Source organism: Cyprinus carpio, chromosome B3, assembly GCF_018340385.1.
Source record: "Cyprinus carpio isolate SPL01 chromosome B3, ASM1834038v1, whole genome shotgun sequence".
NCBI lineage: Eukaryota > Metazoa > Chordata > Actinopteri > Cypriniformes > Cyprinidae > Cyprinus > Cyprinus carpio.
In genome coordinates this window covers 31,216,368-31,244,307 of record NC_056599.1, presented here as the reverse complement: position 1 = coordinate 31,244,307, position 27,940 = coordinate 31,216,368, and the positions used below count along the sequence as shown (strand labels likewise).

Below are 27,940 nucleotides of genomic sequence, written 5' to 3'. Positions count from 1 at the left end.
AGAATTGGCGCAGCTTGTCTGTGATCAACGGCTCCGTGTAGTAACCGCTGCTCTATGTGCAATCGCTGCGCAACTGTTGGAATTGACCGCTGATTAGAGAACCGGCTTTACTGGCGAGATGCGCATTAATCATCGGCCGATATATATCGTGCACCCCTAGTTTCTATCAAAGGACATTTTGTATGGTGGCTGGATGGTCTTCGCTGAATACCTTCACCAGATTTACAATTTGGATGTGTGCTCCTTGGCCTCACAGGTCTTGGTCGGTAAGGGATGGGTACCGAGAACCAGTATTTTTTTGGACTGGTACGTAAATTGGTCAATACCGGAGTACTGTATTGATAGCCTTCAGGAAAAACTATACGGGTTATCGATACTTGTGTTATTTTATCTCTGTATACTTCAATGTTAATGATGAATTAAGAAGATGCTGCTTGTAATTTTCCTTCACTGAATGATGTGCCCAACGTTTGCTCGACGTGCGTGTGATATCCATGCGCATGTGTGGTGTGTGTATGCATGCAATCAGTCATGGAGGCAAGTGTGAAACGTTCGAAAGTGTGGGCTTACGTTACAAAACTAAGCGACACCAGTGTCAGATGCAATGTATGCAGTAGTGTAATAGTGAACAAAGGATGGAACACTAGTAATAAAATGAAACATTTACTAACAAAACACAACATCTACCTCATGGACTTGCGCTGTATTTTGTCTTGCGGCTCCAACTAAAACTCTCGCGAGACACATTCACATCAAATGTTGATTCGGTAGAGTTACACTCACGAGACTTATTCACAATCACAAAAGTACATTATTTCCGCGTGCTTTAAAGCCTTGCGGGTTAAACGTTTTATTTGTGTGGTGTTCTAACATGTGCTTATTCATAGACCGTGCGTTCACCCGAAGACAGCGGTGCTCAAGCTTTGTGACCCACAGTGTTATCTTGCGATTCGCCCTTTAGCTGTATTACTGCTTAAGGGTTAGCGAGCACAAGACGGCAGTTCGTCTCTGTCCCTCGCCAGAGTATGTGAGCAGAGTGGAGACGCAAACACACCGCTCTGCTCCCACTCTGTTCGCTCACATACTCTGGTCCTCGTGTTGTGCACCATCTGTTTTATGGCCTCTTATATTTATGCCTAGACCGGCTACGGCTGCTTCCTGAGTGTGTATACTTGTTTCGTTGTGCCCGATGTGCCGCTCACATCCTGTGTCTGCACGTTTTTATACTTGTTGCTTTTACATGCTTTAGATATGGCATAGATGCTGTGCTCAATAACGTCCTATCTTGCGTACGATGGCATAAGTCGTTCTCTCAACAAACTGCTGAGCTTGGATTTAGATTTTTTTGAACTGTCTTTTAAAGGGAACGTCTCTGGGGTACACCTCGTACCGCTCGGTTCCCTGATAGACTACGGAAACCGATACATTGCACATGCGGCGCCAGGGTCACTGCCCAGATCTGCTGAAGATTCTGAGTCATGCCATCAAGGCATGCATTATATAGCGGTGCTCTGCGCCCATTTCGCTGGTCCATGGCTGACGTGGCCAATATGATGTGTCAACTTCACTGGTGTTGTGCAATGAGATTCGTCAGGTAGGTTAAGAGAAGGGAGTCCCAATTGCGTCACGATTCCTGTCCTCATTCCTGTCTCTCAGGGAAGCATGGTTTTACACGACTCTAAGCCAGACAAACATCCCATTAGACTTTTTGCTAATGGATTTTTTGTTGCATTTGATGATGGCTCTCCAGTTTATAGGCTTGGAATACACTAATTGTCTTTTGGGCCAGATTTGCAGTGTGCATGCGGCAGTCACTAGTTGCTGAAAGTCAGAGACAGTCATGCGAATTGTGGGCAGTTAGGAGTTCTAACCGCTTTCACAGGAAATTGTGTAGTTGTATAAGAGCCTTTGTTATTTTTTTTTTTATTTTTTATTGTATTTTTTTTTTTTTAGCTTTAGGGTCCAGTTTGAGGATATCAAACACGTTTGATATTTGGAGCCAGCTGAAAAGCCATTGTTTTTCATGTGTCTTCTAGAAATGCGGTGCATGTTTGTTTTTGTGAGATTGGTGGTTGTTTCGAAAGTCCTGGTAGTGTGTTATCCTCTCGTTTGTGTTTTCTTCTCTTGTAACCATTTACACGTCAGCAAGCAGATGATTGCCTAGTGTTTTTAAAGTGTCTTTCAGTTTCAGTGTTTTAACATTTTTGTTTAGTTTTGGTAGTGTAACTCCCGTCTTAATTTCATTCTGCAAAATTCTACAGTCTGTAGATACATGAGTCAGCCCAATGTCTTCAAGTTCCAGCTGGGCCTGACAAAGAAGAGCGGCAGTGTGTGACTATTTGCACTTGTCTCGACTTTGCTAGCGCTTCTGCACATAGTGGTTGTTGTTTTCCCTGGTTTTTGCTTGGACAGATGAATTAAATTTGGCATTGTTGTTCAGAACCTTTTTTGTCCTTATTTTCTTACCTGACCCTGTGTAGGTAGTTATTTGTATTTTAGTTTTATTGTTATTTTATTTTATTTATTTACTTATTTTTATTTTTTATTTTTTTGATTGTATTTGGGATATGTTCGATGTATACTTTAACCCTTTATTGGTTCTTTTTTCCTGTTTTCAGAAGTAACATTATGTGGCTTTCCAGCCACATATTTTTGCATTTTGGCATAAAACCCTCACTTCAAGTGGAATATTATTATTATTATTATTTTATTTTTTGATTATTTATTGATTGGTTGGATTTGTAAAAAAACAAAAAAAAAACAAAAAAAAACAAACAAATCCCATAACTATAGTGGAAACAAACTTTAGATGATTGACTGAAACTGTTTTCCCTTCCTGTTTTTTCCCCTCCTCCCAGTCATCTGTGGTTGTTTTGACTGGTGCATATTAAGCCCCAAGTAGTCATTTCATTTCATGAATTAAACAGTCATATCCCCCTTAATGGATTGGCTTAAACCTTCGCAATTCTGTGTTTCATTTTGTATGCCAATCTACCTAGCATGAATGGGTTTTTGCACTTTTGAACAAAGTTCTCACTGTGTTGTAATCTCTTGAAAAGCCTCTAAACTCCCTTACGTCACTAACAAATCGTGAACATGTTTTTGCTGTCAGAAAAGTGTGGTGATATTGAAAATCGTACACTGTAATTGGTGACATGGTAGCATTTGGATATATTAGCGTTGAACACAAATGATTAATCGGTCTCTTTATTTAGAGGCGTTTTTTTTGTGTTATAGTATATAAGTAGTAGTAGTAGTGCAGCGTGACCCTCACAGCTGTAGCAATTCCCAGATCACGTTTTGGGAATAAGATTTTTTGGTCCTTCATCGGGAGAGTACACCCGTTGTTATGATTGTGTTCATAATGGCATATAATTGTCTCCGTCTCAGTTGAAGCTTAAACCAGGGTTTCTTGACTTGTTGTGCTCAGGCAAACAAAACCTGTGGTGTTGTCCACTCGTCCTGCATCTGTTGGTGTACTTGTGCAGCTTTTCTGTCGGGTGCCCGCTCCCCGCTCGCGCCATCTCCCCCAGCACTGCCTGCTCGCTGGCCGCTTCTCCTGCCTCTCTGCTTGTTAGATCCATTAGAATCGGTAACAATTCTCTATTAACCCTATGGTCCCCCTCATGGCGTCTTTAAGGTCAGTGGGGGTTCCGGGTGTCAACCTTCGACAACACTGCGCCGTCGCGGAAGGCCCCATCAATCATACAGGCGTGGGGGGCCCCGCGGGGGCTCTTCGAGCACTGAGTGGCCCTGTTGCGTCGCTCGTGATGCCAACTTCCTTGTTTCTTTTACGTATGCTTTCCTGTGTGTTGTCCCATGGTGACTGACATTTCATTGAGCATACAGGCTCCGTGAAACCACTCATGAATTGCCTCTTAATACATAACAGCAGGTGGAGTGTTGTGATTCTTGTGGCGTACACACTGATTATGTCATTGTTTTGTCATGATATCTATTAAGCTAAGTCCTGTCTTGTTCATTTTAATTTTCTCTAGCTGACTTGCGTATAAACATTCAGGAGATTAACATAGTGTCTTTTAGAAATTTGAAAACCAAAACCCCCCCGATGAACAATGGTGGTATAATGAGCCCAAATTAAGAGTTTTTGGGATTTGGGAGTGGACTCTGATTACCCGCAAGTTACAATACAATACGATTTCAAGTTAGCAACAATCGCATGACGGTGCATCTGCAGCAAAGGTAAACAATGTGATGCGTCAATTTAAAGTGTGCTTTAGCAATACAAATTGGGCATTTGTATCACGATGCATCGTTCTTAACATATTTGCTACATTATTTTGGTATATTATAGATATATATATATAATGAATCTTATATATTAGCTATTATTTAGTATAATATATATAATTAGTTGTAGATGCACTATACTTTTATTATTTAGAAACGTTTTTTCCATTGCATCGTATTGCATTCGCATTGTGTCGTGTTGAATCGAATCGAAGTCGATCGCACTGCATAGGCGTGGATAGCTAGCTGTTTTATATGTATCGTAATGATATTGTATTGTTGGCTATGCATTAAGATGTGTATCCACACCTTATCGGCCTTAGATGGGCATCCCTACTTGTAACAACAAACATTTAGATTTCACAGCTTTATAGTTGAAAAATGTACCTTGTATACATTCACAAACACCAAACCAAACTGAAAGACTACAAAAATATTTGGTACTTATATGTGTACGGTTACAACCCCTTTATATTATATTATATTGCTGTCTGATATTTGATTATTTTTATACTTTATTGATTACATTTTTGTATAATACATTATTTATAATAATACAAATATTATGTTATTACATTGATTTATTAAATCATAGATTTTTGTTTAATGATCGCACTTGACCAGATAGCAGTTTAATTTGTATTAAAGAAAGGTAAACGTGATGTACAGCATGGCAAATATGAAAAATTATAATCTGTAGTATTGAGTGTGAGGAAAAATCATATAATAATGAGCTGTTTATAATATGATGGTTATGCTAAAGCACAGGCGAAATAGTTTTTTGATTTATTTGTTAGTTTTCATAAAACTAATTGTGAAAGATTTTTTATACATTGAAGTATTTTTTTTGTGCATTGATGACTGTGTGTTGGTTTTAGGGAACATACACAACATATCAACAACATCCCCAAATTACCCCCATACCGTATTAGTTATTGGGCTAATATTAGGAACAATAATAATTTGATACAAACTTAAAACTTTAAAATGTACTTTTAGCAAAACGTCTAACAGGAATTATCTATTCTTTGCACATTATAATATTGTAATGCCTAAATTCGAACTATTTATTTTAGATATATTCGTGTGTAATTGTTTTTTTTTTTGGCATAGTAATTTTACTAGCATGAAAATAATATGTACCAAAAATCTGCGTCCTTAATTAAACAATTTTTTTTTTTTTACATTTTTGCTGTTATTTTTATAAAAACTTCACCTAGTGGCTAAAGCAACCCCTTAAATTACGGTAAAAATCTCTGTAATGTTTCCACCTCGTTTATCATAATTGCTGTTTTATACAGACTGTTAGCCAAGTGCTCCAAGCTGAAACAATCATATCTCTTCATGTTATTTATCTCCAGGATGATTTTGATGTTGTGCAGTATCAAGGACCTTGCTTTGCTTGTCTGTGATGATGATGTCCAGTGAGCCCGTGACTCCATGTGATCCTGCATATACAGACCCATCAAGGAAAAACGAGCGTCAATCCATTCAACCACGCAGCGAGGCCTTTTGTTCCTCTTGGGGACCAATTCGTACAGTTCTGTTGTCTCCAATAAAAGGTCATTTCACTCGGCAGAAGCCCTTCAACTGTAATGGGCACCAATGCTTGCACCAGGCAAGTTCAGGGACACACATGTCACGTTGTGCAGTCTCACTCTATATTTTTACAGGGTTATGTGTCTTTTTTTTTTTTTTTTTTTTTTGATGTTTTCTTTTTTTTTTTTTATCACATTCTTTTTTTGAACTTTACTCCATGTCCTTTTTCTTACTGAAGTAAATCAGTAGCTTGTGATGTTGAAATGAAGTTAGTCATCGTAACACAAAAGGATGTGGCAAGAACATTCAGAGATGCTGTGGAGTGGACAGGAGAACATGATGCTTTCTTTGAATTTTTTTTATAAATATTTCTTAAGATTGGGTCCGCTGTCTAATATGCGACATCATAAAGGCATTAATAGACGAGTGTACTAGCATTGGTTTTAATGATAAAATGGCTGCTTGATGTGAACTCCCTCACTTCATTTTAATGAGTAGGGCAGCACGATTGGCCAAATAAATCATGTTGCGGTTAATTTTGACAAATTGGATTGCGATTAAATTTTTTTGCCGCTCTTTAGGTGTCCACAATTATTAATACATTATTTCAATTAAATCACAGTTTTTGATTGCAACAGGGATTTATATTTTTATAATAATAATTGTATGATCATAATTATTTTTTTAAATAATACATTATTTTCTAATAATACATTGCATTATATTAATTTTTAATGAATGTATTAATTTATTAGTTCAATCTGAGATTTTTGTTTGTAATGATCGCACTTGACCAAATAGCTGATAATTGTGTAGACCTAATAATGAGAGTTTTTTCTATTAAATTAACATGCGTACATTGCTGTTATGTCTGTAAAAATGTGCATTGTGTGAAAAACCTCGCTGTAGTTCTATGTAAAATATACTATTTGTTATTAAACATCCTAAATTTGTGCATTTGCAAACAAGTCAAAATTTATGGCTAAAAACCGATGTGGTTTATTTAAGTCAATTGATTCTTACAGTGTCAGATTGTTTTAATGTTTAAGTGTGCAATATGAACTTTTTTGAGTTTAAAGGTGCTGTTTGTAATTTTTTGAACATACTAAGTCATAAATACCATAATGTGTTTGCAGATATTTAGGAAACATGCTAATTTCACATACTTTTTTTGTTTATCAATAGACCTGATATTAAAGAACAAATTAAAAAAGTGTGCAACTGTGAAAAGTATTGGTCAAAGCTGATATCTTTCAAATATCTCTACAGAAAGCATAAATAGACATAAATGCACACTTTAAATCATTTAGTGCGTATGTGCATGTGCTATTCTTCAACCATGTTTTTTTTTAACCTCAGTTTCCAATTGCGACTCAACTCACGTCATAATTAGAACAGTTTGTTGTCTGAAAAGTGAGCGGGAAACGGGTCAGTAAACACTGCTTTAAAATGAGTCCAACCTGTTCGAAACATTGATTTCTCTTGAATACCACAGGAGGCCTTCCTCCAACACAGAGGATCTTGTCATTATCTGTATGTGTTAATATTTGAATCGGTGGATAAATACACACCAGTGAGTATGTGTATGTGAGAGAGTGTGTGTTTGCTGGCAGGGAGGAGCATTGCAGTTGGGGGCTGTGCAGAGAATGAGTCATCGCAGCTTTCTATTTGAGGAGGAAAGAATCTGTATGCGTCCCCCTGGTGCGCGTATGTGTGTGAAGAAATTGGTGTAAGTGCATCAGTCTATGCCCTTGATATGAGTCATCAAATGATGATTCTAAAAAGGTTGTTTTTCCCTCGCTGTAAATGTATACAGGCATCCATATCAGTTGTTCATGGAAGTTTACTGATACATTTGAACCGCATTTGCTCATGTATGTGCTCAGAAGGATTTTTTTAGAAGGCTTGCGTCTGTGTGTGTAGTGTGTGTGTGTGTGTTGTGTGGTGTGTGTGTGTGTGTGTCCTTTAGACCCCATTGCAGAGCAGAACTGAAAGCTAATTCTCTTTGCCTTTCTCTGACAGGAATGTCTGGCAGTCGCTCAAACGAGGACATTTAAGAAACAATTTTGCAAACTGGAGCTAATTTCTCAGATTCAGTTTAATTTCTGTTATTACGTTTGTTTTTTGGACTTGACAGCACTTTCAGAATGGATTTTGCAGACCTGAGAAATTCTCTTTGCTCATAATCAAGACAGGTAACAAACTGCTCATTGATCGGGAGGTTGTTATTCAGGGGTATCGACAGGCCCTGGGTTTGTCTGTGCTGTGTTGGGATCGACTTGCGTGAAATGATCCCACAGCACTGACCGAGTTCGTTGAGCACCTGGGCTAGATTCAGATGCAGCGACATGCCACCTTTCAAAAGTAAAAAAATGCACATAAAATGATGTTAGGGTGGTTGTGGGTGGTCACTGGCCCAAAGCCAAGGTTTATGTGGTATTTTGGTCCCTACTTTATACAGTTTTAAGTATTTCCAGACCTGGAAAAATATAACTAGTGCTGTCAAACGATTAATCGCAAGTAAGTTTTTTGTTATACATAATATATGTGTGAGTACTGTGTATATTTACAGTTTTTTTTTTTAATCGGTTTGGTACTATTGGTCACAAGTAAGGTGTACATTAGTTAATTAATCAAATTTCTAATCCCAGTTACAATATGGATTTCACAATTATGTAATCGTTCAAAGCGGAAATTAATCGTTCATATCCATTTATGTTGTTCTGCAACGCTTAAGATGTTCTTTTTTTTTTTTTTCTACAGGTTATCTTAAGTTTTTTTTTTCATTGTTTTAGTTGTAGTATAACATTATAATACCGTTGTTGCATATTTTCTTTTTTATAATTTAAAGAAGAAACCAATCCGATGTACAGTACAGAACCAAAAGTTTGGAAAAACCATTACTATTTTTAATGTTTTTTTAAAGAAGTTTCTTCTTCTGCTCATCAAGCCTGCATTTATTTGATCAAAAATACAGAAAAAAAAATGTAATATTGTGATATATATGTTACAATTTAAAATAATTGTTTTTAAATTTATTATACTTTAAATTATCATTTATTTCTGTGATGCAAAGCTGAATTTTTAGGAATCATTATCACATGATCCTTTAGAAATCATTCTAATATGATGATTCATTATCAAAGTTGGAAACAGTTCTGCTGCTTAATATTTTTTCAGAACATGTGATACTTTTTTAGGATACTTCGATGAATAAAAAGTAAAAATAAAAAAAAATATGAAGCTATGTTTTTAAAATTTTATAATTTGTGTGTGTGTGTAATATTTTGTAATAACAATATACACTACTGGTCAGTAATTTGGGGTCAGTAATTTTTTTTATTTCTTTTTTTTTAAATAAAGTCAATACTTTTATTCAGCAAGGATGTGTTAAATTGATAAAAAGTGATAGTAAAGAAAATATATTATTAGAATATATATTATTAGAATTTTTTTTTTTATTTTGAATAAATGCGGTTCTTTTTAACCTTTTATTCATCAAATATATTAGACAGCAGAACTGTTTCCAACACTCAAAATAAATCAGAATATTAGAATGATTTCTAAATGATCATGTGATAGACTGGATGTTACATGTGACACTGAAGGCTGGAGTAATGATGCTGAAAATTCAGCTTTGCATCACAGGAATAAATTTTTTTTTTTTTTAAAGTATATTCAAATAGAAAACTATTACTTTAAGTTGTAATAATATTTCACAATATTACAGTTTTTTCTGTATTTTTGATCAAATAAATGCAGGCTTGATGAGCAGAAGAGACTTCTTTCAAAAACATTAAAAATAGTAATGTTTCCAAACTTTTGACCTGTACTGTATATTTGACATTCTAGGCTTAACACTACAGAAAAACACTAAAGTTTTTTCAGTTAGACTGTTTTCAGCTTGTTTATTTTCATATATAAAAATACGGCATGCAGTTGCATCAAACAATGGTATAAACATCATTCAATGTAAATTGTGATATTGTAATTAATAATCACAATTACAGTTTCAAGGGAATAATCGACCATTATGATTTTTGTCATAATCCTGCAGCCCTAGTGTACATTTTCAAAACTCTTAGTACAAACCTTTAAACCGATCACAGTTATAAGACCACTAGTCATTCTTTCAAAACCTGATTTCATTGTAGTTGTGCATATTTTCATTCCACATAATCATTGTTTCAGAACACAAGATCATTGTGATAAGTATTGAGAACATTTGAATTAATCACCAAAACACAACAGTACGAGCCTCTTTCAGTTTAGTACTTTTAACAATCTGTTCATTCAAGAGCAAACAATGTAAGATTCATGTTTCAAATCACCTTTGTTGCAGAAATAATTACAGTAATACAGGCAATAATTGTCATGTTAGAAAAATACACTTACAATACCTTACTTAATGCATATCTCACATACAATCAATAAGTTTTGTAAAAGTATTTATCCAGTGGGTTATCAAAAGGTGTGATGAAGGTATGACATGGCCATAAGGTTTTGTGCTAGAACGGAGTTTACTGTCTATGCAGTAAATGTCCTCACTGTGCCATTTGACTGAATCTATATTCTAGCTGAATTTTTCAGATGAAGGGTGGGTTATGGTAATGTGCAGTCTTTACCATGGTAATGCTTCTATATACAGTATCACATGGCATAATGTCATGTAAAATGCTGTATTTGATGCCATCTGTCTCCCTTCATCTGATCAATCTCTGATCAGTTCCTCTCCCTTGTGTCCTGCTGTATGTTCACAAATAGCAAAACACAACGGTTTTACAAATGAGGACATCCTCAGAGGAAGGTTTTAGGTGATTTTGTCAAGTTCTGCTTACTTTTGGGTACCAATTTGTCCCCAAAATATAGTTATATGTAAGTAGGTACACACACACACACACACACACACACACAAAAACAAAAACACACAGGTTTTCCTATCATTATGGTGACATCCTATAGGAGTAATGGGTTTTATACTGTCTTCCCTACACTAACCCTACTCCTAAACCTGCCCTTACGAAAATTATTGTTTTACTCATTGGACCCCAAAAAAGGACAATGATTTCAGATATTGCCATCTTTGTGGGGACATTTTGTCCCCATTAAATAGGGTTTACCTAAACCACACCCAGACACACACACCCTTACAAACTATTGGTTATCATCTTAGATAAATCACTTTTAGTGTAAAAATAATTCCGTGCATTTGGTTATCCCTAAATTGTAATCACGTTTTATAGAAACTAAATATCTATTGAATCTATGCATGTATATATTTAAGAAAAATGATATGTTTATATATTAAATATATTTATATATGATATAATTTATATTATATATTAAAAAAATATATGCTGTATGTGTGTGTCTTTATATATACATAATAAATATACACAGTACACACAAATTAATTATGTAAACAAAAACTTTTATTTGGGATGCGATTAATCACGATTAATTGTTTGACAGCATATAAATATAACCCATGCTAATTGTATAAATCAAAGGGGGGGAAAAAATGGGGCCAAAAAAATAAAAAAATCATAGTTCAGCCCCAAAATAAATGTCATCATTTACACATCCTCATTTCATTCCAAATCCATAAGAATTTTTTTCATCTTCAGAGCACAAGTGAAGATATTTTTAATAAAAAAATGAAAGATTTCTGTTCCTCCTTTAAAAAACCCAAAACTCTGATGCTTCAAAATTGTTCATAAAGAAATAAAAAAAAAATAGAAAAAAAAAATTAATCCAAGTCTTCTTAAGAAACACAGTCACTTCATATGATGAACAGGTTTAATTTATACTTTTATTCAAATATAAACATTGATCAGCGAATTATGTTTACGGCATTCAGAAGCTCAAGCATGCAAATATTTCGTAATAATTATTGTATTTTAGCATAATAATTTGTATTTTATTGTACAGTGCAATGTATTATTGCATGTATTATTATTGATTTGTTTCATTTTTATAAGTTAAATGATAATAGAATAATTTAATTTTTTATCAAAATAATTTTTATTAATATTATATAGTCATATTGAATGGGGAGAAACCCGTTTCTTTTTGCTTGTTAAACGTGGTTCTGCTCGGTCTTTTTTCATATTTTTCACTCATTGTTTGTCCTCCAGAGTGAATGGTTTTAGCCAGATCACTTTGAAAATATGAAGCACACCTCTTGTCTACAATCCGCATAGTTTGAGGTACTATTCATGTTTATGAATAAATGTAAAAGTTGAATATTTAGGGTTTGGGGATTTAGAACAAACCGTTTACCACGGCAATAGTGGTGCTTGACTTAGCATACTTAAAATGCATTTTCCTAAAATGGCAGCGGTCACAGGACAGTCCCCAGTAAGAGAGTTGGTTATCTGTGTGAGAAACTGCTGTGTTTTTCTTGGCTTTGTTTTAATTAATCCCATCCAAACCGAGACTATTTTTGTGGGCTCGTAAGTGTGAGCTAATATAGTCCCATGTTATTCAGGGTGGGAGAGAGAGAGAGTTCACATGCTCCCAAAGTTTCAGCGCACATTTAGCCCATCTGTCCGCAGCCACAGTGAGGAACGGCCACATTTATTTACCATTCTTCTCCAGCGTCCAAGATTCCTTCAGAACCCGGTGGCAAAAGGTTACGGCTCGCTTTGGGTTGGCCTTAATTGGGTCAGGTCTGGCTAAAGGCGAGAGACTAGCTGTCAAACAAAGTCCTCTGCCAAAGTCCTTGACATTACCAACATAAGTTCATCACTCGTGAAAAAAAGGGCTTAAAAACAAGTGGGTGTGCTCCCCCCCACCTTCTCACGGCTAAATATAAGCACAACTAACGTCAGAAAGCCCAAAAGGTACATCCACCTATAAATAACGGGGGCGGCTGGAGACTAAAACCAACAGGGGAGACTGAAGTCGAAAAGACTGAGAACATCTTTGACGTCCATGCAGCTGTGGGACAGATAGCAGTTAAGTGTGCTTTTTAACTTAAAGAGCAACAAGTGCAAAGTCTAAGCCAGGGGTGCTCAATCCATGCAAAGTTCAGCTCCAACTCTAATTAAACACACCTGCCTTTAATTTTCAAGTAGTCCTGAACACCTTAATTAGTTGCTTTAGGTGTGTGTTTGATTAGGGTTGGAGCTGAACTTTGCAGGACTTGATCACCAGGAGCAGGATTGGGCACCCCTGGTCTAAGTGGTCTTCAGAATGCTAGCTTGTATATATACACACACACACACACACACACACACACACACACACACACACACACACACACACACACACACACACACACACACACACATTGAAATATATAGAGAGAAAAATCTTAATTAAAAATAAAAATTGTATCCCTTTCATTCGAATAATAGTATATTACATTTGTTTTATCAAATAAATATTTTAATATTTTTTTTAAACTTGATATAAATTTTTTTTTTTTTTTCTTTATCATGCTTCATGCTGTCAATTGCTCATGGGCAAATCATGCCTTGCTAAACTTGCTTCTATTTTCAGCCTTGGTTCAAATTATGTGTTAACCCTGCCATGGGTGCCAAAACATTTGTGTGTGCTTTGATTTTGCCTGCATAAATACACACACACACAACCTGTATTTGCCGTCTTAGATCACGCCCTATGGCCAGGCAATGATAGGAGACACTGGGTACGTGCACATCTGTTCCATGTTGTTTTTAAACGCATCTTTTGTATTTAAACAAGTGCTTGACAAAGCTTCTCTTTGATTGTTGCCTGATCTTGAGCCAAATCCATTTTAACTCTCCAACACACTAGTGGTCATGGTGACAGACTGCTCTAAGAAAAACACGTCAGAGGTCTAATTTAGGCGTTCTGGATAATTCTTACCCTTTAATATTGGTCTGGGGCCAATTTTCCTTGCATGAAACAAATGTTTAGCTGTCATTGTAAGAAAACTGTGAAACTGTGCGGTCTCAGATTTGATTATTTTTCTTATTTAGTATTGACGCATCTTTCCTGGAGCTTTGCGCTTGTGCAACAGTTCAGTCCGTCTTGGATAATAAATGCGATGAGCATGCATCAGGCATTGGGTCCCTAAACTGATGCAGAACATCGATGCCTGATGGTGCAGTTGACAATGGATGCATTATGGTGCCCTCACACCTAAACACAGAATATTATCAATAAGAAAATTTTTAAACATCATTGTGGTCTTTTAAATATTGAATCAGTGTAGGATTTTTATTATCAATAAGAAAATTGCCTTTCCAGCCCATGAGTCTGTACATTTTCATTAGATAATACAGTAATGATATACATATATTTTTTTAATGAAAAAATTGAAAATTTATATTCAATTTCCCTGTTCATTTTGCACACATATGCATAATAATAATAATTTATTGTTTAAATATTTTATTTTAGTTTTATTTGTTTTATTTATTTATTTAGTATAAAAAAATCAAATAATTAAAACTTGTATTTTTTATGTAAAAAATTGGATTTTAGCTTGGTTCAGACTTGGTTCAGTTCTGCAGACTACATTAGATAAGTTGTAATGTATTACATTTGTAAGTATTACATTGTAAGTGTTTAAATATTTATTTTAAATTTGATTTAAGTGCCATTTATATAATTTTATGTATGCTAATGTTATGTGTTATATATGCATATAACATATAAACATATTTAATTATTTATATATATATATATATATATATATATATATTATATATTATTATATATATATATATATATATAACATATCTGTGAACTATATTCATAAATAATTTGTAAATATATATTTTGAACATAACATTTCTGTGAAAAATTTTCAGTTTAATTTTTTAATAAAGTTTGAACACAATTTGTTTAAAAATTATTCCCATGTTTTAATCGATACTTATTTTAACCATAAATTTGTCGCCGGTCACTCTGTGAGTTGCTGTTGTTGATTGACTGATAAATAGAGTGTCCTTACAGCGCTTGGCATGTCACAGGTTTGGTAATGCTGCATGGGCCGTCCTGGTCTTTTGACCCACATGCACTTGTGAAACGGTGACCCTTGTGTTCTCTGTGTCAATAGTGCTGACGCAGATTCCTTGTGTAAGCAGTCCTCTGTATTTAAACGAAAGATTTAAACGCTAGTGTTTCAGATGCATGAATTAGTTCCATTCATTATAGCATGCACTGGCACAAATTTAGCAGTGCTCGTGTTGTTTTGTATCTCCGTTCGCCCTCGTGCTGGCTCGTATTATCGAGTTTTAACTCAGTTTGGTCTCACTCCTCCTGTCCTGTCACGGTCTTGTGTCTGATTGGCTCCTTTTTTGGCTCCTATTATTGTTTTTAGGCTCCTTTATTTACGTGATAAACAATCAACCATCCCCTCTCTTCTATCTTCCGCCTCTCTCTCTCTCTCTCTCTCTCTCTCTCTCTCTCTCACCCCTCCTCTCTCTCTCTTTCTCCGAGCGAGCTCTCAGCTCCCGACTCTATTTATAGCGCAGTCCCGCCCCTCCCCTGTCGCTCGGCAGCTATTTCCAGCAGCCTGAAGCAGCTCCAGTCTGTTTGTAAACTCCACGTCTCTATACCTCTGCTCTCTCGTTCGCCGCGCATCGCGGGTGAGGGTGCAGAGATTCGGCTTTGAACAATTACATAAAAGCAAAACAGTCGCACTAAATGGAGTGGTCGGATGGTTCACTTTAAGCCCATTCATCAGGAGAGCGACTTGTACGGAGAGGCGAGGGGAAAGAAGGAACAGAAGGACCGGCAGGCGTTCTGTCGCTTTCATCTCGTCCCGTCGCATTTCATCATGGGGAAGTCGCTCTTTCAGAGTCCGCCGATACCACATGAGTGACTTCAGGATCCAGGCACGCTCAGACCAGGGTCTTGGATACAAGCCACACTTGGACTTGTCGTTTTGAATTAGCAGTTTGTTTCAGACAATTAGACAAGAAGGTGATGTGGTGTATGAATAGACTCGTTTGTGCGGCCGTAAAGCTGATAGTTTGAGTGGACGATTTAAGGATTTGTCTGCAGCGTTTCTTCTCACGGATACCTGTTCTGATTGAATTTGTTTATTTTTATTCTTTGTTTTAGGACCATGGAATTAACAGGCAAAGCGGTTGTCGATTTTTTGCATGCATGTACCTTTCGATAAAGGAAGTGCTGCTTTTTTCCCCTCTTGCTTCAAATGTGTTAAAAAAAATTTTTAGATGGAGAGTGGGTTGACATCTCCTTTTTCATGTTAATTTGTTTTTGCATGAATTGAGTGGCGATATTTTGAGACTGGCATGCTTTTGAAACCAACTGTACCGGGACTGTGCGTGATGTTACAGACGATCTATGAAACAGAATCCTGCTTCTCTTCAGACAGCACGTCCAGCAGAGAGCGACCCGTGGAGCTGCTTTCTCAGTCCAGAAGCACCAGCATGCCCAGCACCGGTGAGTTGAAGAGCAGCAGATACACAAACGCAAGCGTGCATGAAGAAAGGTGTGTTGTTTTTGAAAAAGAGAAAGGGAGAAACGTGCTTTCGTTGCTTGCCGTTGAAGATTCTTTGAAGTCAAACGTTGTTGATGTTTGTTTGATTGAACAACAGTCTTGCTGTGGCTACAGTTTTGACTTTGTTTTGTCTGGTTCAAACTCTGTTTGGGTAAAACCCGACGAAGGTCACAGTGTAAACCTGGATTGGGCATCCCTAAACAAAGGTGCCTGCTTTTTTCCTTTACGCAAAGTACCGTGATCAGCGTCACTCTTTTGCACATTTTCTCATTGCGTTCTCTTAGACTAGTTAATCTTTTAAGTTTTTTAAGTTAATATGGTCAACCATGTGGTTTCGAATGCTCTTGTGTTTAACCTGGTAGACGCAAATGTGTTGTGTCAGTTGCAAATGACTTTCAATTTAAAGACTTGACTTTCAACTGTTTTTTTTTGATGCACTTTTTATTTTTTTCCTTTGTTTAAAAGGATTTTTAAAGGTAAAGTTCACCTACTATCGGGGACCAGCAACTTTTGAGCTGCCAACATTCTTCAAATTATCTTCTTTTATGTTCAACATAAGAAATTGAAACGACAGCATGTACTTACTGTAGGATTTTTGTATGTAATTATACATAAATTACTATAGTAAGTACATGTTACGTGTAATTAACAAGGAAACTGTAAAAAAAAAAGTCTTACTGTTTTTTATGTTGTACGATGTGTAAAATGATATAATTTTGTGCCTCAGAGTTTGAGAGGCTCTCAGCCTTATTTTGGCAGAGTAAACTTGTGTCTCGTCCTTGTCAGAAGTGACGTCAACATTCCCAATCAGAGCTTTGCAAGGTTCGGCCATCTCTCACCTGCGCTTGAATCAACACAGAGGAATGACTATATAACAGTGTGTGGGGTGTGTAGCCGCTTCTTTTCCTTGCACCGGGCCTGTTTATCTGTCAGCTGTTCAAATAGATATGATACGCTGTTATTGTCGAGCCATTTACCTCCTTAACTGTAAAAGAGACCCCTTTGTACTGGTTTGAAATTTATTACGGCAGTTCTCTGTTGATTTAGAGCAACAGTTACACTGAATGTGCTGCTTTATGGGTGTAGTCTAATGTTGACAGTTCTAACCAAGAAAATGAAGAATTTGAATTAGTACTATTCTTTTTAATGAAGTACTACTAAGTTGACACATTGTTTTTGTGTTTTTGAATAGAGTTTAGAAGTGGAGACTATTTGTTCTTTTATATTTATTTTAATTGGTGTATTCCTTGTCCTTGTCTTGACAAACTTAACAAAACATACTCTTTGATATAGAAACAAGGAAAAAAGAAATCCTTCACTTCTCTTTTTACAAAACCCCTCTTGTGAAAATAGGCTGTTGTTCACAACTTTTTCACAGCATGTACAGTACCATGATCATGTAGTCAGCACCCTGAGAGCATAATCTCACGAAATCCTAAAGTAATGCGTACATGATTCCCATTGGAATTTCCAGCTCTATTTGGAACCAATCCTGAAGGATCAAATAAAAATCCTCTTTAAGGTTCCTGTAAGAGATCCTACTGAATTAACTGATTTTTTGTTGTTGAATTGGAATAATATCTTGATAATGACAGTTAAAGGTAACTCGATGGCAAGGAATAATGTTTGTGCACTGTACAGCCCTTACCAAACCCTTATACACATGCAAATCTGTATCTCACACATGCTACTGTAGTAACTTACAATTATTCAGATTTTTTTGTGCACTGTACAGCCCTAACCAAACCAGTTCCAGATTGTAGAATGAGCTCCTTGTTTAGAGATAGGCAGTAACATTGTATCATGAAAAGATTAATTATTAACATGGGGAGCATTTTAACCAGTATATCTAAAACAACAACTAGAATTAACCGTTATTATTGCGGGAAAACTAATTCTTATCATAGGGAGAATTTTTACCGGTATATTGCAAATGATAAGAGATCACCCACCCCTACTTTGTTCCTAAGTATGATGAGGATTAGAATCCAATTAAATTTCCTTAATGATTTTTTTTATACTAGGACTACACAAACCTTCTCCTTTAAACGAAACATACTAGGCATTTTAGCATGTATCATTGTTGGTTTACTCTTCAACACTAGTGTACAATAGTGTGCCGACATGTTTAACTGTCCCCAAAGGAAACATGACACTCATCCACATCTGCTGTAACACATCATGTACAGTATGCATCCTGATTATGCAACACAATATATGGTAACGTCAGGGTTTGCACAATTATTGTGCTCTTCTAGACAATATGTCTGCTGCTCTGTGTAGCAGCTGCAGGACATTCTGTCAAATATCCACCCGGGGGATGTCTTACATGTGTTTTTGGTGATTTTGTTCAAGCAGACACTTTTGGATTTGCAAACTCTGCAAACAAATATTCTGATATTTGGTCAAAAAAAAAAAAATAGATAGTGCACCTTTTTTATGATTGATGTCAAATGACTTCAGGGCATTTCTTTGCAGATTTTGCAAGATAGGACGAATTTACTGGATAAAGCTGAGCTGAGCTGATCTTCTAAACTTGCTGAACTGGGATTGAATCATTATAAGTCGATACTCCCTGAGGAGGTTTTTAATTAATTATACCTGCGTTATGTAATGGAAAAAGGCTTGCAACATCATGCTGAATCATTATGGATTAGGTGGATTGCAGATTTGATGACTGACGGTGTCAGAGCTTTTATCTGACTGAAAAATATGTGACTGTAAAACAGCTCTAGAGAATAAAAGAACACTTTAGAATGTAACATTAAACAGCTGAATTCAAAAGGAAGTAAACCCCCTGCTAAGATTAAAACGGCTGTGGTTGGAAAGAAATTCAGACAATTGAACCTCCTTTGTTCTGTGGTCTGTGTTTAAAGTGCGTTGCAGAAATGTAGACTTTAATAGCAGTTTGTGGTTGTGTCAATCACTTCAAACAAAAGCAAAGAACAGTATCTTTCAAATCAGTGACTCGTAACACAGGAGCCGAAACATTGCATAAATGCATTGAATCGGGTGCGGATTTAGAAATCAGTGGCATGGCTTTGACATTAAGATGTCACATCCTGATACTGGTGGACCCCCGGCTCACCTACACACATTAGATGCTTTAGATAGGATGTCATTTATGTTACTCTCATAAAGCCATATTAAATGTCTCTGGGCAAATGTCCTAAATGTCAATTCGACAATGTCAATATTTTTTGGTGAGAAATGGGACATGCGAACAGTGCTACATCAGGGTTACTGGGTGGCGTGTTGGGCATGCACATGGCATCTGAGTTATATGCCAAAACTAGCTAATAGATTTAGCCAAACAGTCTGGAATTGTGATGCAAGGCCATGCTGCCATTTGGCACTGGAAAATGTTGCCAATTCGATGGTCATGTAAAAAAAAGCCCTGACTCACTGTTAAAGTCTATGTGAAACACACAATACAATGGTAGCAATTCATTGCACTTCTGTAATCTGTTGTATTTCTTGGATATTAAGCATTTATTTTTATCTGTGTTTTCAGTAGTTTTTTTTTTTTTTTTTTTTTTTCCAGTAGTTTTTTTTTTTTTTTTTTTTTTTTTTTTACTGGTCTGCCAACATTTTCACTAGTCCCACCACCAGAGAACGATCAATTTTTATTTTTAGTAATACCTTTTTTTATTTATTTATTTTTTTGTTTATTTGCTTGAAAATGGTTTCCTCATCAAACCGTGCGATTTTAGGTGTCATGAGTTAAGAGTAAGAGAACACTTAAGGGGCAAACATTGAATGAAGATGGGACTCGAAAGCTGATGAGATGTAAAATCTTCAGTAATGATACATTACAACTGTGCAAACTGAAAAATTAGATAGAATTGTGTGTTAAATTTATTATTATTATTACATTTCTTCACTTTTTGCAACAAGCTGCAAACGATGCAACTATAACGTAGCCACATGAATAAAACACTCTATTACTGGAATGCTTCAGAATGGCTGGAGTGGAGAAGCTAAAAAGTAAGATAGGTTGACCACAAGGAAAATAGTTTCAGAACGACTCGTGTTTTTTTTTTTTTTTTTTTTTTTTTTTTTTTTACAAATTATTGCAGAAATAATTAATAGGGAGAATTCTGACTTTGTCAGTACAAGTGTAGGGTAAAGTTAAGAGCTTTTTATTCTTGAACAATAATTTGCATACCAAGTTTGCCTACTTCTCATAGTCACCAAAATTAAGAGCTCCTCTAAATTTAGCCGTATCGTTCCCAACCACAGCTAGTCAACTATGTCTCCCCCAGTGATGCCCCGTGCTATAATAAGCACCAGGCATGTCGTGGCTGTTTACAGGCCTATGGTTTCACCCCCATGTCTTGAATGGCAACTGGAGCTTTTATAGGGCACTATAGGGAATGCATCAGCCCCACCCACTTTATGGCCTTTCAACACCTACTTTGAGGTCTATTCTCAAACTGCAGTGCACTTGATGTCGTGGTTGACAGACGATCTAAATGAAACAAACATGAGTCAGTCAATCAATGATTCAGACACTGATTTCAGTGGATGATTCAAATGATCAGTTGTTTATCTGCTGCTCTTTCTTGTCTTGCAGTTATCGATGTTGCATTCGTGTAGGTGTTCATTTGACAGGTTACAAAAGTGCCTCATCGACAACAATGGGAGGATGACGCAAAAATGTGAAAAATATGCTCAACATAGAAAACAATGAATATTAAAATGTACTCCAGCAGTAGTTTTGTTATCAGGAGATCATAGCAGACATTTGAGACATTCAGTTTAGACTGAGAACATTGTGCAGCCTAGTGGAAATAGAAGATGTATATACTCCAAGCTGTTCTGTTTCTACCTTACACATGAGCTAATAATATCTCACTGGTCTCATTTTACTATCGTCTATTATTGGGTTTTAGTATATGATAGTCCTATTATGGTGCTCAGGGATATTTTCTGGAGGCAAGATATTATTGTAGACAACAGTATGTATAAATTTGGTGAGTGGTGAGGCCTCTTTACAGCAAGTCTGTTCTTGATGTCACTGTTGGGAGAGTGTTCGAGATGGTTGCTAATGCATCGCTAGGTGGTTTCTGGGTGATTCCTTACGGCCTACTGTAAGTCAAAAGCGTGTAATTTATTTGCCAATTTAATCATCATTTACTCATTTATAAGGCAAAATCTCTCAGTGTCTAATTCTCCTCAACAAACTACATAATTTTAGGTGTCATCTTTTAAAGAGGCAGAGAACACACTGGACGAGAATGGAAGTCAACAGCTGATGAATTTTTAAATATTCAATAAAGATGCTGTGCAAACAGAACAATTAGAAAGTACAATGTTTATAATTGATTTTTATTATTAATTTTATTTTTATGTGGCTTAGGCTTTAATTATGATTATTAATTCTTTTTTAAAGGAGACCTATTATGCCCCTTTTTACAATATGTAATATAAGTCTCATGTGTCCCCAGAACGGTCTCTGAAGTTTCAGCTCAAAATACCCCATAGATCATTTATTATGTCGTTATGAAAATGGCTGTTTTGAATGGAGGCAGAAACAGGCTGCTTTCATGCATCTCTTTAAATGCAAATGAGCTGCTCCTCCCCACCCCCTTTTCCAGAATAGGACTGTTCCTTTACAGCTCGTACTTCAAAAAAACATCTGTTTGGTTTTGATTATCATGCCTATTGTACTTTTTTGAGCGCACACATCTGAAGCCCATGCACAGAAGAGGCTGTCACATGGCATATAAGTACTAAACTAAGTTCTCTTTCACGTCTTATAGTGCTTAAACAGTCAAATACACACGTTTACGCACACGAGTTACAAAAACAGTCAGTTATGTCTGTGAAAGTAAACCACTGGGAAAGAAATGACATGTTTGTATTAGATCTGTGTGGCAGAAGCAATATACAGTAAATAAATCAATAAATCCACTGCTCTCTTGTCTCCTCTGAGGCTGGGACTCGTCTGTACAGCCAAAGACAGAACAGTTAGCATGCTTTGCTCGACCTTTCGCCATGCCGTTAGAACTGGTACATAGGCCTGGGATGGTTACCGCATTACCGCAATACCGCGGTCACGTGACGCCTACCGGGGGTCTAAACCTGTAACCGTCATCACCGCACAAAAAAAAAAACAAACAAAAAAAAAAAACATTGGCCTGCGCATCTGAATGCCTTCGGCAGAATTCAAATGAGCCATTTTAATCTAGATTAATTCCAAGATTACAGTGAGATTAATCTAGATTAAAAAAATGTATCTTTGCACCTCTAATAGGCTAATAGCATTTCAATTTGTATTGACTATTAGGCCTAGAGTACCTGTGTAATGTCTTGTAGCCTATATATTGAATTTCATTTCATTTTACTTAAGCATAAAATACAGGCGGATGACTCATGAGAAAGCCAAAAAAGCAGGACCTCAGTTTTTAATTGCACGTGTTTATTCTGCTTAACACAATTCTCTCACGTGGTTGCGCAGCCGACAATTGCGCATTTAAGCTACTATTCCATCGAAACATGGTATTTATATGTATAATATATAAATATGTAGACATATAGGCTAAATTATATAAATATTTAAAAATCTATAATATATATAAATATTATTTATATTATATATTTTTACATATTTATATTAACTTAGCCTATATCTCGTGTGCGCTTTGGTCTCAGGGTGGTTCGAGGCTATAATTTAACGAATGCTATTAATTTAACAAAGTGTCGCTGCTCACAATACCGTCATTGTTTTTTTTTAACTTATAAATATTATTTATATTTATCTTATTTATAAATATTATTTATATTTATCTATTTATAAGTAAAAACACCACAATATTGTGAGCAGCGACACTTTGTTAAATTAAATAGCATTCGTTAAATTATAGCCCTTTGTGAACCACACTGAGACCAAAGCGCACACGAGATATAGGCTAAGTTAATATAAATATGTAAAAATATATAAAATAAACAATACTAAAATACATTATAGAATATCAAACATTAACAACAAATAAAAATATATGTCTACATATTTATATTACTCTAGGCTATATGCCTTCGTTAAATAGCCTTCATTAACCACTGAGACAAAAAGCGCACACGTAATATCTATATAATATTAATATAGCTAAACATGTACAAATATGTAATATAAAATATAAATCATATTAAATATAATTCATATATTATATAAGTAATAAAAAAACGAATCTGGCTGACTTACTTGGGGTAAAAAAAGAAAAAAACATCTACTCCGACCCCCAATAGAATTCGTGTAGACACAGAGATCAGAAGTTATTTGCAGGAGGAAGCCCTGGATTCCCACGCAGACCCTCTTGTCTGGTGGCGGGACAATAGTGTCCGATTCCCTCTGCTTTCCAAAGTAGCCCGAAAATATATGACCATTTGCGCTACAAGCATTCCCTCAGAACGTGTGTTCAGTGCTGCAGGTAACGTCGTTACGTCTTTCAGGGCATCCCTTAAACCTGACAAAGTGAACATGCTAGTTTTTCTAGCAAAAAATATGAATGTTCTTATTCTAAATGTGAAATAATAAATGTTAAATAAACGTGTTTCCTTATGCTCATTGCTTAGCCCTCTGTGCGCGCAAAAGTCGTTATAGTTTTTAAGTGATGTTTGATGACGACGACTGTAGCCCTAATCTGAAGGTAAAAATATGGAAAATAAACATGCAAATTAATATCTATTACTGATCAATACGATAAATAAAAATGTGTTTTGTTTGTCTTTATGATGCTCTATCTTCAGATCTTCAAATGAATTGCGATCAGATCTGATATCGCCCCCAAAAAAATATGAAGGCTAGGGTAAACCTCGCCTATTATTTCGTTTTGCAGAATTTTTATTTCAGACATCATTCCATTTCTGTTCTAAATGTGTCATGTTCTAAATTAAAAAAAAAAGTGAAATAAACCTGTTCCTTATATTCGTTTGCCTCCCGTGTGCGCGCGAAAGTGAAAGTCCATCGATCAAGGTGTTTGTTTGGGGGGGGGTTGCGGGATGCGGTTTACTGCAATACCGCGGGAATTTATTGCTTTTCAACCGCGGTAAGAAAAATTAAATACCGTCCCAGGCCTACTGGTACACCGTTGTCGCTTGCGAAAACACAATGGTGGTGCCGTAGGTGGAAACGTGGATTAAGGCGCAGTGATATTATAATAAGATCCCATATCTATGTCACGGGGGGAGTGAAATCTGAGCGGCTGAAAAAAGTTGTGTGTGGCCTCAAAATTTCTACCTTGGCGCCATCGATGGGCACTCAATAATGGAAGCGATGTGCACACATTCATATAAAATGATGGTTTTGAATTTTTGGCTGCTGTATGTGTTGGCCTGCCACATCCAGTATTTCTATATTACTACATCTGATGTGTTTCGATTCTCAGGTTCAGTCATTTGTACTGTAAGATTTTGCAGGAAAGGTGTTCTCTATTATGTTAACCTGTCTGTGGATATGCATTTCATCTTTGTCGCATGATGCCAGGGCACTAGTGACAGGCGCCACCAACTTTTTATTTTATTTGATATTCTGCTAGCGAAGAATGACTTGCTACTTTTTCATTTAGGCCTACCCTCCAGCAGAAAGCATGGTCCAGACTGTTCAAAGATACATGCAGTCCATTTTGTTGTTCTTGCCTCTTGCCAAATGACCCATGACTTTAAATTCCTGATATCTTTTAATATCCTGTACTGGAAATAGTTTTATAAGAAAAGGAAAAACCTTTCTACAACACATGCCATCAAACCCCTCAGGAGCTGTGTAGAGTAGAGGCTCCTATTCAAAGATCTAGTTCCTGCTCTGGCTTTCCCAAATGCTAGTGTTGTGAAAGGGGTTTATAAGAAGATTTGAAAGTGCTGTGGGAATTCGGGATGTTGTGGAAGAATTTTTGCACCCACCAGAAGCAGTTCATTTCAGAGAAGTCATTGAAACTGCTTATTTTGGTGGCATTTTGTCAGGAATGCTCCTTTTGTGAGCCACCTGTTTCTCTCTGGTGGTTAAGACTGAATTGGAATAATTTAAATGGTCATAATTAAATTATAATTTCTGAAGGTTCTGGTTCTGGAGGAGTTTTTCTCCCTTCAAACACAAAATGCTCTCAAAATAGTGTAGTGAAAGTCCTGCTACCAGTGCTTGAAAATTGATCAATAATAATAATAAAAATAAAAATAAAAACATTTCACCAACTTAATATATAATTCACGTCTTATTTGAAGAAAAAATCCCTCTTTTTCTGATGGAATACACCCTGCGACTCCCTCTTTGCTTCTTTCTAAAAAGTGGTGTGAGATGAATTCCGCACCACACATTGAAGTTTACCCAGAAAACAACATTTCCTCTCATGCAAGCGTTTGACGTCAATGCTGGTGCATTTAAGAACCTGTAAAACAGTGGCCAGCACTCAGCCTGCTACTTAGGCGATGACATTTCATCGTCGGAATGTTTATGCTTTGCATGCGTCAGCTTCTTCTTCTTCTCTGCTTTTTTTTCCTGCTCATGAAAGGTTTGGTCCCCATTTGAACTAGAGCCCTAAGGAATGGCGGTTGGGCATACGCAGCTCACAGTATGATTGGTAGAGGTTTCGCTGTTGAATGGGACACTGTTTTGAGGCTGATGAGGAAAGAGGGGGTTGATGGGAAATTGAGTTGTTGGCCCAAGCTTAGTGGCATGTGATGCCTACAATGGAGTCAGATGCAGTTTCAGTTCATATACGTTTGGGGTTGCACCAATTTGTCGACTAGTTCTGCCACTGCCGATACCAGTAAGCAGGTAAATGGCAGTCGTTTTACTGAAGATTACATTTAACGGTGTTATTAATATAATAGTCTTTTTAAATACTTTTATGAATTCATAATATTAGGTGAGCGTTAGATAGCAAAGGTAATTTACATGTAAAAATGCATGCATAATTACATTTTCAATATTGACTGATGCACAGCCAGCATGGGATATTTAATTGTGCATGCTCATTTTCGTTTCACTTAGTTTTACACTTAGCTATTAATCTAATTTAGTAACACAAAACAATAGATTTGATTTATTTATTGTATTTGATTTTTTTCATCTAAGGTAAATTTATAACAATATTAATTTAATAATTTAATAACAACGTTAAAGGTAATCTCCTTTTTTGAGAAATCCAAAATATCCACTTGTGAAGCTAAAATTATTGCTTATGTAAAATGACTGATGCCATTTTTAATTTTTTTTATTAACATTTATTTATTGGTACCAACCTATTCAGCCATAGCAGCCTTAACTAGTCTACTAGTAAAAGTAGTCATCATGCAAGTAGGAAAAAATATTAGTCTAGCGATAAGTTGCATGTGCCTCCAAAATGGCGTGATATCCCAATCCCGTTAAGCCCTCTTCCCATCTTTTCTTCTCTTCTCTCAACTGTTTTTTCGAAATAATTAAAAGGCCAACAATAAAAACAAAAAGCTCTGTTCTCTTTGCTACAGTCGAGAATAGCAGCATTTCAGTGTGCGTGACCGTGAACGAAATCGACATGCATTTAGCCGATAAAACGCTGTTGACTTCCATACAGTGTCCTTATTTACTTTAATTGACATCATCGGTGCGCATGTCTTATAGATCAAAGAGTTGTTATGAATGAACATCATTGCGGTTCATAAGCCCTCTTTTTTCCTTTTTTACAGCTGTTTTTTTTTTGGCTTCCACCAAAGAACTGCATGTTTCTTGTTTCACCCCCTGAGCGAGGGGATCTACCAATTCCTCCTTTAGGCCTGCCAAGGCATCGAGGTTCCTGGGGCAATAAAAATCCCACTGTCTATTTTTGTAACTCTCTCTTACCAGCTTGAAACCCTGAGTTTAAAGCTGCCAAGAAGCTCTTCCAAGGATGTAAATATCACCCAGAGTGTTTCCCTGCACCTCTTTTTTTTTCACCCTCCCATGCACAGTTTTGGTGGCAATGTCGCCAAACCATTGGCTGGATCTGACCGACCTCCATTGATTCTGTGAGTTCCCTCGTGCCTCGTTCATCTATGTGCCGTTAACAAGGAGAGGATGCAGAACCAATTTGACAGGGCAGCCTACCGCACGTCGCTATGTGCTATTTCTGGAAGGCAATATTCATGCTTTTTTCTCCCTCTCTCTCTCTGGCTTTCCATCTCTCCCGCTTGTTTTCTCTGAAGGTAGCGGTTGTACCGTTGCTAAAGAAAATATACCATGCGTACGTAAGCCGGGCGCTCTGCAAAATAGACTTTTAAAAACAGGGGGGATGGTAGAAAGAAAGCGCCTGTACCTGAGCTCAAATAATAAATGGTTCCTCCAGGGAGAGGGCTGCGGATGCAGGAGCCCGTTTCAGTCAAAAAAGCGCTGTAAAAATTCAATACGAAACCGCAAACTATTTATAAAAATGAACCACATTTAAGGGAAAAGCAATCAGTCCTGTCGGTTCGGAAAACGTCACCCTTGACCTAAAATCTTAATTGATTGATGTCAACTTTTTCTTACAGCGATTATTTGCTCATTGCCGTGTGGTTTCCACGACCAGCTTTATTTTGAAAGGCAAACCACCATGGAGTCCTAATACATTTAGCTTTTTTCACCTTTGGCCATTCTGTCCTGAAGATTGTTGGTTTATAGTACAAATTTATCTCTTGCTGCAGGTCTGTGTGTGTGTGTGCATGGTCTCTGTTTTAATATATCACAGGTCTGCA

At 36.4% G+C, this 27,940-nt stretch overlaps 1 protein-coding gene across 11 annotated transcripts in view; it reads left to right on the top strand.

The window, feature by feature from the left end:
- LOC109055896 (histone deacetylase 5-like) overlaps nt 1–27,940 on the top strand; it is an 85,152-nt gene that overhangs the window by 18,150 nt on the left and 39,062 nt on the right. For 3 of the 11 annotated variants that reach the window (XM_042720763.1, XM_042720755.1, XM_042720753.1), the window contains exon 1: nt 15,099–16,197. The exons of 3 other annotated variants lie outside the window; for them this stretch is intronic. In XM_042720763.1, the coding sequence (XP_042576697.1) occupies nt 16,047–16,197 (151 nt within the window). In that variant the 5' untranslated portion in view covers nt 15,099–16,046. Of the gene's footprint in view, nt 1–15,098; nt 16,198–27,940 lie in introns of those variants that run through there. 5 more of the 11 variants (XM_042720759.1, XM_042720758.1, XM_042720756.1 and 2 more) reach the window with 3 other exon arrangements.